The sequence below is a fragment of the Beta vulgaris genome, chromosome 6, assembly GCF_026745355.1.
Source record: "Beta vulgaris subsp. vulgaris cultivar EL10 chromosome 6, EL10.2, whole genome shotgun sequence".
Lineage (NCBI taxonomy): Eukaryota > Viridiplantae > Streptophyta > Magnoliopsida > Caryophyllales > Amaranthaceae > Beta > Beta vulgaris.
In genome coordinates this window covers 7750847-7766161 of record NC_079207.1, presented here as the reverse complement: position 1 = coordinate 7766161, position 15315 = coordinate 7750847, and the positions used below count along the sequence as shown (strand labels likewise).

The 15315-nt window shown below is 34.8% G+C and overlaps 2 protein-coding genes across 4 annotated transcripts; one reads left to right on the top strand and one right to left on the bottom strand.

The window, feature by feature from the left end:
• Positions 1-1401: 1401 nt before the first annotated feature.
• LOC104895402 (GDP-mannose transporter GONST1) lies at positions 1402-8948 on the bottom strand. Of its 2 annotated transcripts, none has more exons than XM_010681901.4 (9): positions 8453-8948; positions 6844-7072; positions 6549-6688; positions 6313-6442; positions 6018-6116; positions 4276-4430; positions 2667-2783; positions 1986-2083; positions 1402-1902 (listed from the first exon to the last, which is right to left on the bottom strand). In XM_010681901.4, exons 1-9 carry the CDS (start codon positions 8461-8463, stop codon positions 1841-1843), a joined length of 1041 nt encoding a protein of 346 aa, XP_010680203.2. In that variant the 5' UTR covers positions 8464-8948; the 3' UTR covers positions 1402-1840. The 2 variants fall into 2 exon arrangements, with proteins under 2 accessions (XP_010680203.2, XP_019105685.1); XM_019250140.3 differs by having other exon boundaries at positions 8710-8946.
• A 2066-nt stretch (positions 8949-11014) lies between these two features.
• LOC104895401 (50S ribosomal protein L10, chloroplastic) lies at positions 11015-15283 on the top strand. Of its 2 annotated transcripts, none has more exons than XM_048646053.2 (2): positions 11015-11809; positions 15002-15283. In XM_048646053.2, the coding sequence occupies exon 1, from the start codon at positions 11107-11109 to the stop codon at positions 11791-11793; it is 687 nt and encodes a 228-aa protein (XP_048502010.1). In that variant the 5' UTR covers positions 11015-11106; the 3' UTR covers positions 11794-11809; positions 15002-15283. The 2 variants fall into 2 exon arrangements, with proteins under 2 accessions (XP_048502010.1, XP_048502009.1); XM_048646052.2 differs by having other exon boundaries at positions 14946-15283.
• Positions 15284-15315: the final 32 nt, after the last annotated feature.

Sequence of the window (15315 nt, the reverse complement as noted above, 5' to 3'; positions counted from 1 at the left end):
AACTTACACCCATTTAGCAAAGTCCGACTTGCTACCCACGTCTAAACTATTACTTTTTAGCAGAAACAATTATTATTTCACAATATTTACTCATGTCTCTTTTGGTGCTAATTTACTTGTGTGAGTAAACTCTTGGGTGTATTAAGTCAACAATTGGGGATAGATATAATTTTCAATAATCTGCAAGATAGATCCTTTAAGGTTGTATTTTTATAAGTAATTATATTAAAGTGTATCCTATAAATTGTAAACAAAATTTAAAAGTTTATTGAGCAGAAAAAGTATCACCTTTTTATTATGATTTCACATAAATACGATCATGATTCATGAGATACACATTTGATTTATTGCTCATTTCGTTCCTTAGTGTTATTGAGTTATTTCCATCTATGACAACACCAAAAATCAAGAAAATTGTTCTTATCAAAAAAAATATGATGAAAAATGTGAGAGTTTGTTAACATTGAGTCTATTTTTTTTACTTTGAGTTAGAGATAAAAAAAAAATTGTTGGAATTACATATAGAACAAAGTGGATTTATTTGGCACAGTGAGAAAAGGTAAGAGAGACAATAAATTTGTCCAAACTAGAATAAAGTGAAAGTGAAAAGACCGTTGAGGATCAAATTAATAGGAAAAGTGGACAGAACTTTGAGGATAGATGGAATATGGTAAGAAAATTTCTACTTGACTAAATTTTAGTTAGCTAAACAAACAAACAAACAAACAAACAAACAAAAAATCAGATTGTCATAGTCCCCATTTTGTAAAGCTATAAAAATGCGCCTTCAACTTATTAGACAAAAATTTAGCTATCTAAAATTTAATCAAATGGTCACAAACTTTTAATAGTTTTTGGTTCAGTGAATTGATATTCAAATAATTATTTCTAAAATCTTATCATGATTGTAACAATTGTGTTGCAAATATATAGTCAGGATTCTTCTTGGGAATGATAATAGAGCATAAATCTCACCATTGATTGGAAAAGAATGTTGTGGTGAACAAATGTGAACTTGAATCTCACCATTGATTGGAATAGAATGTTATGGTGAAGAAATGTGTCCATGATAGATACTGTGGTTAAATATCTTTTGTATAATGAAGAAGAATGCTTTAGCTTTACACAAAAAAAATCTAATCCCATTATAAAATAGAGTAGTTATTTTAAAATTTCGAGTTATTTCTTACATAATGTGTCTTCCTAATAACATCATTTGAGAGAATTGAAAAAATTGGCGAAAGTTAAAAAAAGTAATACAATAAAGAAGATTTTATAGTTCTAGTAAAATCTCGAGTTTTAGTTTGTCTAATTCTCTTCGCCTACGCTATAGTTCGTGTCATATAAGCTAAGCTTTCCCTTTTTTCACACTTTAGGGGAGGAGAGTGGAGTAAAATGATATGAGTTTGAACTGAGAACATGTCAACTTTTTACTTCCTTGATTGGCTGAAATAGCTCAACTTGTGATTACATTCACACTGGTCTTCGACCATTCAATTCTTTTACAAACTTCCTTTGTGGCAAAAATACCAAAGGATTAATCACAAGTTCACAACAACACTCAGAAAGAAACAAACTAGAGATACTTGATCAAAGATGTGAAAAGATAGGGCCAGGACACAAGTAGTGTCTTAAACTATACTATACTAAGAGAACATTGTATTCGAGCAGCAATCGATGAAGCAACCATGCATCTTCCTTCATTATACAAACTTAGCTAACCTGTACAAACGAATATATGATCGATCTTCATTAGTTCCTCTCGAAAGGATGCTCAACTCATTAGCCCGAGATACGATTTTAATCAATTAACTACACGTTGAGTTGGGATTCCAATGAACTATCCCGACTGAGATTTTTCCTTGAGCTTTGCTCGAGCGAAGAACACCCCAGCTAAAAGACCTGGAGAATGCAAAAGGAGCTTATAAATATACAGGTCAAAAAGACACAACTGCAAAATTGATTTCTGATGGAAGTCGTCTTACCAAAAAGGATGCTTGTAGAATTCTGCAAGCTAGTTGGAACATGGAACAAAAGTATGCCAGTAACTGAGAGAGGGATTTTGTTGAGAGAACCCACCAGGCTGGAAATTGCAGAGAACATCAGTAATTGAAAATTCATTAAAATTCTCTTCATGCTTATGGTAATTCATAGAAAAGCTTAAGATTCTTAAATGAGTAGGAAGCACAAGGTTTCATTTAAGAACAGGACTTTTAATCATAGAATAAAATTATCGTTTATGTTCCAATTGTTTCTTCTCGTTCTTTTGCTCTGTTTTCCTATTTTTCGGTTCACAGAAAAAACAGAAAAGCACAACTTCTTCCATCTCCATGCAACATTGACTATCCGTAGTGCAAAGATACAATTCAGGTAACTTTCCCCTGTGTTGCCCTGAGGTCTAGTGAAATGCCATTTTGGTTCCCCATGATTTCACAGATTCCAATTTGGTGATCTGACGTTATAGAAAAAATTTACTATAGTTCCCTGAGGTTTAGTTAAAGTTCACATTGAGTTTCACTAATTCCATTTTAGCGCCTTGGGATTTGAATTATTGTTCACTAATTCCACTTCATCTCTTAGCAACATTCACTGACCCTAGTGTACAATACAATTTAAATGTTTAGTAGATCGGTCTCCAATGAAGATATATGAATAATGCAGCCTACCTGTAAGTAGTAGCTCCTGTTTGATGAAGAAACCACATAGAAGTAAAGCTGATAGCCAGGCCGAGAAACCCACTTAGTGTTATCACCAACCAAAAGCTCGGCAGCTTCAGAAGCGGGCTGTCAGTAAAATCCAACAAATGAGTCATGGAAAGTTACAAAAAAAGATTGAGGATTATACAGTTAAGGTAGCATTAGAGTCCTATATCATCCAAAAAGTAGAAATAATCTATTAACGTCACTTATAATCCCATTTCTGATACTGCCTAATGCACAGCACCACAAGCAAAGGTCCTCGAATCAAAAAAGAGAGAGACAAAATTGACACGATACCTTTTACTACTTAAACTGAGATCACTCTTATTCTATTTATAACTTCAAAATAAAACGATTAAAAGCAAAATAATTATACACTCCCTTTTCTATTCACTTACCTATCTGTTGACATAGGTTAGAAAACTTTGAATGTAAATTTTCTCTACGTTTATATCAAAACATCATCATGGCTTCTTTACATAAGTCGTTAGATTTGTAGTTGAGCCCCTTGGCTGTGTTTCCCTAATAAATGCTTCTCAAATGCTCTAAAAGTTCTCTATAATAGCTACACCACTTCCAGGGAAATCAAATGGGAGTTTTGAGTATGTCGACTAGATAAAAATAATCTATAAGAAATCAAGAGAGCTTAGATTACACTGTAGTGAGTGTTCTAGAAGTTATCTTGCATAAAAACACTGGAATGCAGAGGAGCCATAGCTAGAAAATTGTGCAAAAAAACAAGATAGAAGTATAAAAAACAAGATAGAAGTACAATAAAACAAGATAGTATGTCTTAGGTTTATGGCATGGCTTTATAAGACATACTCCCTCCATTTTCTTTTCATTGTTACACTTCGCTTTGGAGAGAACCAAGGAAATTGTGCAAAAAAACAAGATAGAAGTACAATAAAAGAATGTTTGGTTTTGGGAAATGCAAAAGAAGCATTGAAATAACGTAGGAGAGAGAAAAATAGAGTAGGTGAGAAGGTTTTGGGTGGATTATTAAAATGGGTGGTGGGGTATATGAGGTGGAAAAGTGTGAAATTTTAATGTGATAGGTTACCATATAAGGAAAAAGTATAAGTGCAACGATTAAAAAAAACGGACTAAAGAGGAAAGCGTAACAATTAAAAGAAACTAGAGGTAGTATATCACTACATTAGAGCCTCCCTTCTACCAGAGCGAGAGTTGTGCTTTCTGCATTAACCAAACCATTACAAAATGGTAAATACATATGATCCACAAGAGAATTTCTTGTTCCTCAAAACCTTGGATATTCACTGTAAACCAAGGTTTGTATTAGTTATTTAACAAAGGACAAAAGGTTGGTCGTGCTTTTAGCCCTTTATGTTTGAAATAAATCATAACACCTTAATGCATTCGAGCATCTTTACATTATCAGCTCCTCTCAAACTCTGATAGCTATACCTATATCAGCAGTCATAAAAGAATCAACTGAACTGACATTGCAAAAAGTATATGCCAATCAATCCACCATAATTAAATTTAAAGGGAGGAAGAAAACTGACACAAAATCGTCAATAAATGTATTGTAAAGGCAGTAAAGAGAACTCACGTTTCATACAAATAATCCACCTCGTTGAATATGAAAATAAGCAGAAGACCCAAAGGCAATGAGAGAGTGTTATTTAACAAAACCATTGTAAACTCGTTCAAGTTTCCTGATCGGGTGACTTGCTTTGCTGTGTCCATGACACGTCGTAATGTTAACTGTAACAAAGCGGGAATAAATGCTCAATAATGACCCAACATTTTGACAAAAGCATTAAGCACAACTCCCAAAGGATGCAAGGGGGCAGGAAAAACAAGCTTTAATGAGGTGCAGTGGCCAGCTTTGTTCACCAAATCGCAACTAGAAAAGGGATGCAATGGGATTTATACGCATATAAAAAGTGATCATATACTAAGTTGAGCAATATTCTAGTCCACAGATTAAGTCCTTTCTAGAACTCACAGCTAATTGTCCCTTATAACCATGTTACTCGTACTCAGGTACCCATGTCCGACACAGGAACATTTTCAAGTGTCCGACTCAGCCGTTCTATGGAAGTTTTTAGCTTTTTTGGCCCAAAATGAAGTGTGGAAGTGTCCCACTCATGTCCAAGTGTCAAAGATCCGACAAGAGTACTTGAGTTGAAATAAAGAGTCCGAGTAACATACATGAAGAGCGTGTATGAAACACACAATTTGTTGACTTCCCTTCAACAACTTTTGAGGTTCAAAAGATAAATGTAATAGAGCACACATTGCATTGTCTATTGTTACCCAAAATTTGACAAGAACTTTACGCATAATTTTCAAGAAGTAGAGGAAAGAAAGAATCATTAATGAAATTGGTGGCCAGCATTGTTCACTGGATAGCAACTAGATCATAACTTCCAGTAAGAGACGCATATGAATTGAGATCATATACTAAGCTGAATATGATCCGAGGGGCACTAAAGAAGTCATTTCTAGAACATAGTTTGTTGACTTCCATCAACTTGTGGAGTTGAAAATAATTTGTTTACTTTGTCAGACCACTAATCATGTAAGCATACTTCAGCATATGACAAGATGGACATACTTCAGCAGACCCAAGGAAAAATGGAGAAGGTAGTAATGTAGTTGGGTCAAAAAAAAATCAGGGATCTGATTTCAAAAAAGGAAATCATCTTGAGTCGAGGGTAGCAGAACTCTTGAGGTTTTTTCTTGAGTTCTTGACTATAACCTTAAATTCATCTTAATCTCTTCAAAAGCATTTACCAAGAATTTTGTGACTTAGACTACTGGAACGAAGGTGGCTACTGAAGAGAAGACAATTAAAACAAAGCAGCTGTAACACTAAAACATTCAAAGGCGAGAAAGTTCATGGAAAAAACAAAGACTCAAATTTTATAGGATACACATAAAAGATATCACAGATATAACAAATCAAAATAGAGAAATCAGATGAATCAAAGAGGAAAGACAGGTAAGGAGGGGGGGAAAGATTCAAACAGATACATTCAGTTCTTGCATTTGTAGCAAGTTCTACTCGAAAACAATTGGATGATGACAAAATCATACTTGACATTCTTTGTTTATACCCAACAACGTAGGAACACTTTCTTGATTTTTGTTAACTGATTAGAGGTTGCTTGTCAGGCTCAACTGACTTGCAGGAAAGACCGATAGAAACAAACTACTCAAATTATTATTAATTATGAAGAGAAGGGCCTTAGGCATCTAGAGAGAGATAATTATATAAGCCCAATGAGATGCATGACAGGCAACTTGAGATGAAATTCATGAACACGAACTGTATTGAAAACTCACGGAATATGAAGCAGTAAGAAAGCAGTTGAAAAATTGCCACGTATAGCCAACAGCATGGAAGGTTAGATCTGTGATTCCTCCAGATATGGCTGAAATAATCTGCAGAAAGCCAAGACACAGTTCTCAATTTCCTAACGCATAACATACATAATTAGTAATTACATAGAAGACAAAAGCATTAAAGAAGGAAGAACACAGATAACAGAACATCAATATGCTATAACATTAATAAAAAATGCTTTCAGAATGAAATCAGTGCCAGACAAGCTGAACAAATTTCAGAAGAGAGATATACCATCAAGAAAAGAGCTGCCCAAACTCTGTTATCATGATGTTTCTGAAAAAGATACATCTCGCCAACGGCAGTCATTACATTGGTGACATTCTTGAGGACTGTGACCATTGCAACATTAATGTATTTCAAGCTGCAAAATGACAGTAATTGACTTCAAGATGGGAAAATGCATTACAAAAAGTAAAGGGATTGCACTGTATACTGTCACTGACTAGAGGTGATTGTTATTTACTCACCTGAACATGCTTGTAATAAGCATCCCAACAAAGATGACATTCACAGGTATCCAGACCTTAATTAACTTCCATGTCAAGGGCTCTGTAGATACAACACCCAAAACGGACAATGTGGACACAATGATTACTGAAACAAAGTTCTGCAACAAAAACAAAGAAAAAAAAGGCAGTTAGATTTTGCAAACTTGCTATATTGCTTTTGCTTCTATTATAAATTCAAATATGAGGCCTCCCAAGATTAGAACATATGGTTTATTCATGCATCCAATAGGAATACGAAAATGGTTGAAATTACCTGGTACAGCATTAAAGATATACCAGCATTGAAGTTGTAGCTGGACAAGACAAATTTATTAATGAGTATCATGCTGCAGGACGAAATGCAGTAAGCCGTCCCAGACAATAAGGCCTGGTTAGGTATCTTAAGAGATTTGCTAGTTCGCAATGTTCTATCTTTCTCTTTTCCCAATATACCATTTTCCACATCATCTTCATTTCCAGAAAGCCTCGTAGACAAAATTGGCCTAGATATAAGAAGAAACACAGGATCAACAATTTAGTAGACTCAAGCTAAATGAGCTAGGCAATGTCTTCACAAATATTAATTAGAAAATACCAAATCTTTCAGAAATCTACACAAGACGAGGAATCTTAGATACTATAAACGGGAAGAAACATAGAACAAACAAAAAAATATATTGGAACACAAAAAATTATACCTACAGAGACAAACATGTTATATTTCTTTGTAATCCATTTTCATGGAATATTCCATTGAATGCACGCAATTAAATCAAGGGAAACAGTCTATCTGCTGGCTGCAAAAATAGATTAAGATTGTTTAAATCAGACCCCTTTTCTACCAACCCATCTCAAACCTGACCCAAAGGCAGAAGCCTCATTAGAAACACAAGCAATAGAATGAAAAATGTAAAGTTGTGTGGTGACAGAGACAATTAGCTTGGACCCACAACTTCTTGCTTAATGTATTATCTTCCACCAGGACTAGATAGTGCAATAATTTCATAATTGAGTGTCACAAGAGGAGTTCAAAACTTTCGGTTTACTTGGTTTTGATACATTAAGGACGGAATTTATTACCCAAAGATGTGCTCTCAATCCTCCAAGTGAATGTTCTCCCCCATATGTCTCTCCTTTGTGCACTTCTGATTCTATTCAAAATTAATTGTTTACTCATAAAAGTGACACTTGCATCACAATAAAATAAGAGGTCTCTCACTAATTTCTACTCATGATTCTCCTTTGCCGTGTTACTGTATCCATATATCTGGAAACTGAACAATTTTGGTTTGTTTTTCCCATCACAGCAGAGTGATTTATTATTAGCAGAGTAGAAGACATCTAGGACTTGTGAAGTTGACAATTAAGCAAATTGAAACCTCATATTAAAGCTTCTCATTCACCACAACCGCCACGGCCCCCCATGGCATAATCTTTTACTACCCTTTTATGATGGACAATCAGGTCAAAGAGTAAAATCAAACAACATATTAGTTTCTTCTGTTTTTTTATAAGACAAACAACCTATTATTAGCTCAAACTCAAGTTTCACAAACAAAACCACAAAGATGGCTTTTTCTATCTGAACCTTCAAGTAACTCAAGCAGTTAGCAGTATAGAAACCAATGTTTTAATACAATAAATACAACAGTACAAATGTGACAAAAACCTATGGAAAAATTAGTTGAAACAAAAGATAAGCAACACATAATTTCCCAGCAACAAATCTTTAATTATACAATTGCATCAATCAAGAAACCCTTCTTACATTAACCAAAACCTAACAAGGAAATAAAGGGCAGTTTTCAAATTGAAACATAGAAAACACAATCATCATTAAAAATCTCAAAGAACACTCAACAAGAAAAGGAAAGAAGTATTACCCAGAACCCATTTTAAGCCAAAAAAGCTTAAAAGCTGCTCAAACAGAAGGAAAAGACCAACACCATATCCACAAAAAGTTCAAATCTTGCCAACCAAAACCCAGAATTTTATGATTCTATCAACTAAAAAAACTTAATACACTAGCTTATTTGCCACTTAAAAACGCTATAAGAATGTCAAGAACTAAAGAAACAACCATAAATCCTTCAAAGTGGGGTTTAAAATGAGGGGAAAAAATCAGAGAAAGAACTCTCACCCAAATTTGGAGTTTAAAAAATGAAGAATTGGGTGTAATTTTCAGTTGAAGGATTGGACAAATGGGGAAGAAAGTGATGTGAGAACTCCTGATATTTAAAAACTGGATTTGGTTGTCAAATGTTCATAAAAATAATGCGGGGAAATGGTCAATGATAGGTTGGTCAGCAAGCATTTGTTGTTGGCATTGAATATTATTGGTAAAGGAGCAGCCAAAGAGTGTGAATTCTGAATACTCCGTCTCCCGCCCCCTTTCCTCTCTAGTTGAGGTCTGCCTAGTTTTAGGCCTTGGACAACTTTGGTTTTCTTTTCCTATGTTATCCAAACACGGATTGAGCGTATACTCGGATATGAGTGTCCAAGTATCCGATTCGGTTATTTTTTAGAAACAAAATCAAGTTTTTAGTTTTAAATGAAATATTGAAGTTAAGTGTTGTCTTAGACATGACACCCCGTTTTTAAGGTAAATAAAAGTGTCAGAGTAACACTGTTCTATGTTTCTCATTTTATTTCTTCTTATAATTTGACAAGGGCTGAATATGTTGACCTTGTTTCTTTTCAGCGTATATGACTATTTAGTATCTGTAATTATAAACAAGTAAAAGTTATTAAAGATCGGTGTTTGAAAAATATGTATTGAGATGAGTTTAATAAGATTTCAATTGAGTATATTTTTTTCTATGTATGAATTGTGAATGATAGTTAGTGTAAAGTATGTGAATAGGGAGCAGATTACAAATGGTATAGATTTAAGAAAGTTTGGAGGGAGTAGCAGTTTTGTCAATGGAATTATACAAAAATCATTGGTAAATGATAATATTGTGAAATTCTATATGGTTATCATGTGTTTTAAAAAATTATATATGGTGGAAAGAAACTAGCTTGGTTTCCTAAATTGACCCTTGATTAACACTTATAACAATTAAATATTGCTTTTGGATATTAATATAATGTGGAACATCTAATAAAAATGTCAGATTGCATCGATAGCTTTATTTCAGCGTTAGTTTCTTTGTCCTTAAGTCTCTCTTCTTGTGAAGTGAATTTTTGAAAATTCAGTGTACTTCAAACAAATTTAATTCAATTTTGTTCATTTTAGATAAATTTCTCTCATAGATTTACTTCAATTTAGTTTAGAAAACAAAGCCTCAAGTAAAATTAACTCCAAAATTGCAAAATGCACATGGTGCACACAATTGTTGAGTACTATGCTCACAAGTCAAATTTAGCACGCAAATGAATGTTAAGTCAAATCAAAAGAACATCTTTAATTTTTAATAACTAGACCTAACGAACTTTAAGTCAACTCATCAAAAGAAGGTTTGTAATGCTAGAGAATTAAATCCAATTATGATGTTCTATTTTTCATAATGTTAATCGCAATACAAAATTAAGTTCAACCAATAAACATTTTGAATGAAAACACATTTTGAATTTTGAAGAACGTGCAAATGTGCATTCATAACTCACAAAACGTTCAATTAACAACAATATATGTTCAACCAACAATAAAAGTAAAATACTAAATTTATATTCATGTTTGAATTTTCAAAATAAATTTTTAAAATGTTCATTGATAAGTTGCAAATATTAAATTTACATTAATCTTTTGAATTTTAAGTTTTTAAAGTGAACATTTTGATTGAAGGACTCGAAAATGTTCAATTAACAACAGTATTATTATATGTTCCTCTCACTTCATTATAATATAATGTCCATGTGAATGAACCTTGTATATTTTGATTTTTGCATCTTAGAGTGTTCATAAATAGATACCTACATTTGCAGTCAGCATAAAGAACAACCATGACTCGACCTGAAATCTGAATACTCAATTGTCAAACACCATATTATTCCAGGTCGGTCATTGGGTACACGAGGCCCGAGTTAATCAAAAATCATACCTTTTTTTTTAAAAAAAAATATCAAACATCATACATGATACAACTAGTACAGGGGATTGTTAGATATCGCCCCAAAACTACTTAAAATCACCTCGTTTCCACTTTGAATTTACTATTTTACCCTTCTCTTTTTTCAACTACTGGCCACCACCCACCCCGTAAAAGAAAATGATTTTAATTGGGGCCATGGGTCGAATGTGCTGGCCAGACGTTCGTCCTTTAGCCCCTTTTTTTCAAAATATAGGTGGTTGACGAGATGGCGGTGGAACTTGAGGCGGGGGCTGGAGGTGGTGGTATGGAAAAGAAAAGGAAAAAAAGGGTAAAGTTGGAAATGTTTGACGAAGCCGGAGAGATGTTAAGCAATTTTGAGCCAATGTTTAGCACTTGGATACAACTGTGTCTATGATCTAATTTGTGTGCCAAAATTTAGACAAGTCTCAATTTCCTCCATCCCTCCACCATTTGCACTACAATTCCATCTCTCTCACTCCACCATGGGAGCCACCATCTCCACCACCACAACCCCACTTTCCCATCAAACCCTAACCCTAGTTCGCCACCATCAACTCCGCCATTTCGCAAAATGGACGCCTTACAAACCCCTCCCTAAACCCAAACTCCATCAAAAACTCCGAGCCATCAAAACCCTAAAATCCCACCTCCAAGATTCCTACTTTATCTCTCCTTTCCCCTGCCATGGCTTCTCAGCCAACAAATTCAAAACCTTAAAAACCCCTCTTCCTTCTGACCCATCTGCTGCAAAGCTTGTTTTTGTGAAGAATTCACTGGTTTCAAAGGCCTTTTCTGGGACCCAGTTTGAGGCATTGGGGAGTTGTATGAAGGGGATGAATTCTCTTCTCTTTGTTAAGAAGGAAGATGCTGTGGGCCCTGTTATGGGTGGTGTTAAAGCTGCTGTTAAAGATGGAAAGATGGAGTTTAATGATTTTCCTGGGGCTGTTGTTGGTGGTCAGCTTTATGGACATTTGGATTTGGAGGTTTTCAGGAGTTCACCTTCTAAAATGGAGTCCCATGGGATGCTTCTTGGCTCGCTTTTCGGGCCGTCTTCGACGTTGATGGCACTTGTGGAAGGGTTTGCTGCTGGTGATGCTGCGGCCGATGCGGGTGCTTCTGATGTTCCTGCTGAGGGTGAAAATGTTGCTAAGGATGTCCCTGCTCAGTGACATTGCAATAATTGAGGTATAGCTGGTTCTTAGTCATACTTTGTGCTAGTATTTCATGGTGCTTTTTTAAGAAATTTGATTGATTGTTGACATTAGCTAGTGATGATCTTTAAGATAGCTTATATTATGTAGAATGAGTGGTAATGCAAATTCAACAATGCTGATATTGTATAAACATATGCATAATGTATTCCAGAATCCAGACCATTTGTGAGAATTATTAGAAGTTATTATATTGTTTGTTTGATTATTTATTGATTCAATGTTTGATCATAAAACTAAATGACTGAGGAAAGAAAGCAACAATGGAAGTCATGTTTACTTGGAATTCTTCATGTTACTAGCCTTTATTGATGGGCATGTTGCAATCAGGATTTATATCTTTAGTTCTTTTAGCATTTATTGTTCTTATGGAACCATGATTGTTCCTTAATCGATGAGATGACCATTGGATTTAGCATGTAAGCTACAGTTGTGAATGGTAAGTAGTCCAGGATCCGGAAATTTGCTTGCTTACATTCTGTAGGAGGCCCGACAACTTGATAATATAGGTACAAGTTGAATGATGATGGATTATTATGAACACCTTACACGTAGAATCAATAGATCAGTGTGATGTTATGATTGTTATCTAGTACCTGACCATTCTATTCGTCCGTGTCTGATCATGGGTTATGACTCTTGATTGTAGAGTGTTGTCTCACGCTGTTATAGTTTGCACTTGGTTTAGTTATCACAAGTTTTGGGATTAACAAGTGAAGTATATGTGTGCCATCTGAATTGGGTCCACATTTTGAACATGGGGTCTTGATTTTGTTTTCTGGGACTCCTCTCATATTTCAAAATATCATCTATTGCTTCTAGTAAGTATGATGGCTCCGTTAGATTGGTGGAAACAGTTCGGATTGGAAGAGCCATTTGAAGATCAGCACGACGGTGGGGTTCGGTAGATTGGCCGTATAGTGGCGTCGGAAGTTTGTCAATGTTGGGGAGCAGATCATACAGCCTTGCGCAATTGCGCCTTATGTCGAGAGCAAACTTGTCTTTGGACCATATTACATGACCGTGTAGTCATATTCTCTGGAAATGTGTTTGTTGACTTTGATTAGGAAACTATTTATGCCCTAATATTAATACGATGTTTAGTTGTTTGAGAACATAACTCTTATATTAGTGAGTTGTGAGAACCATAAGAGAGAAACTCCGAAGGTTTATGAGGAATGAACACGATAGGCTTATACTACCTCCGTTTCAAATTAATTGTTACACTTTGACATTTTACACTATTCACAAATTGCACTTTGACCCTCGTTTGTGATTTATACGTGAATAAAAACATAGTCATGTGGGATCTTGTTAGATTCGTATTAGTATGTATTTTATTAATATGTACTTTTTATAATTTTTACAAATACAAAACTAAAGATACATGTCCTCAAAGTTTTGCATTGGCATGCGTGAAAAGTGTAAGTGTAACAATTAATTTGAAACAGAGGTAGTATATGATACTCTACAGAATATTTAGATATCTTGATTTTAAAGTTTTAGTGCAGATTTGGTTGACTTTCTCCCGGTTCTCTAGCTTCCCAACCTTCTTGTGTTCTTGTTATTTCCTATCTATCTCCCTCTTAGCAATTACTACTGCACCTCCTGGCCAACTTATTGGAATGCCAAAATTCAAAGTGTTTCATGGATCAGCTAGTCTCCTTGATCCGCCACTCTCTTATGAGTTATAAGCGACAACTAGTTCATGTTTATTATGGGGATTTTGGGCTTATAGTTGTGCTCTAGACTTTATTTTGAATCCTTATGTAATTGATTTTTCACATTTTAAGAAACCCTCCCTTTTATGTAACTTTTTAAGTATGACTAGGGCACAGGGCACTTTTGTCATTTTGACTTCAATATAATCAACTTCAACCATCAAAAAGGGATGATTGTTGTCTTTTCAACTTTTGTTATATTATAAATCAGATATAAATTTAGTGTATTCCATTTGAGATGATATTGTGAGAGTCTTGATTAGCTTTCTGCTACCATCTGACAGTAGCCAATGAGTTGAGCCAATATGCCTCCTGGGTGATAGTCAAATACTCAAATATGATTACTCAGTGCAATTGGAATGTTTTCTATTGGAGTTTAATGTATGGAATAGTTAGAGATATTTTTATAGCCCTGTATACCTTGTTATGTTGCTTTTCAAATGTATACATATGGGCCATTCATTGAGAATGAGGAAGTGAAAGGGTGGTAAGCCCTTCAATCTTTCACCCAAGTTCGATTCTCATCAAGGGGGTTTGGGGGGTTTGGGGTAGGTTGTACTTAGGTACCTTGTGAGAGGACGTTAATATAATTTATCTTAGCAGATTAAAAAGAAAAAAGGTTCTTTCGGTAGATTGTTACCCTTGGTGGACAGAAATCGTGATTTTTTTTGAGTAACTTGGAATTTGAGAAGTGTAAAGAGAAGGCCTAGAGCAGTTTATATACTGGTTCTTAAAGAGTTTAATTATGTTGGCATTTTTGTTTGAGCAAGTCTTGGAAGAGACCGTCTTACGTCACTCTTACCTATAATGTATAATGTTAGTGTGAATGATAGAATTGACTAATGTGCTGTCCAAAATCTCTTTTTTTTTTTTGGAAAACTTAATAGTTATTGCTAGGCATTACTGAGATTCATTAGCGGGTACAATAACTCTACTATTTGTATAACAAATTGTTGGGAGATTTTGTGAGATTTCTGGTGCATTTGTTGAATTGTTCCTTTTTCCCTTTTACGTTTCCTCCTTGCTGCTCTCCTTGTTCTGTTCTTTCCTGTGAACTTTTGGCTTCATTCAATTGTCAACTTATTATTCAATAAACCTAGAATCTAGTCTATTGAAGGAATATTTATTTCGGATGCACTCGATTAAGTTGGGTAGATCCAATTAAAGTCTACAAATCAACCATAGCATCTTGCCTTTTTGCTTCTTGTTTTGATCAAATGCCTATTGCTTTGTTCACCGATGCAATTCTCAAAGTTTATGTCTACATTTTCTAGTTCCAACCGTTAATCGCACACTGTATGATGTGTATACTTTTGTGCCAATTTTTACTTTTGTGCCAATTTTTTCGGGCTTTGCCCAATCTTACCTTGGATATGTGTGTGCATGCAGGACTTGGTGATATAATTTTCTTGCATATTTCTTAAGAAACAGAGAACTTTTTGCAGGAGCAGATGGTAAAAGAGTTGTAGCAAAATTCTGGTGAGCAGGATCTACTTTCAGTGGCAATGCAAAGTGTTGGATCCCTGTGTACTGTTATTATAGATGGTTTCTACGAGAAAAGAATTTGCAAATTTATGATTCTTTTTAGGATTTACATTTCCTTTCTCAGATAAATGCGGGGTTGATATACAAATTAGTTGCCTCAATCCTGGAGTTCCTTTGTAACTTCTCTCTCAAAAGCATACCAGATCAAAATGGCGGTCTTTAGCCATTCATTTCCTTTCTTACAGTTAGTTTTCAGGGAGCATCTTTCTTTCCC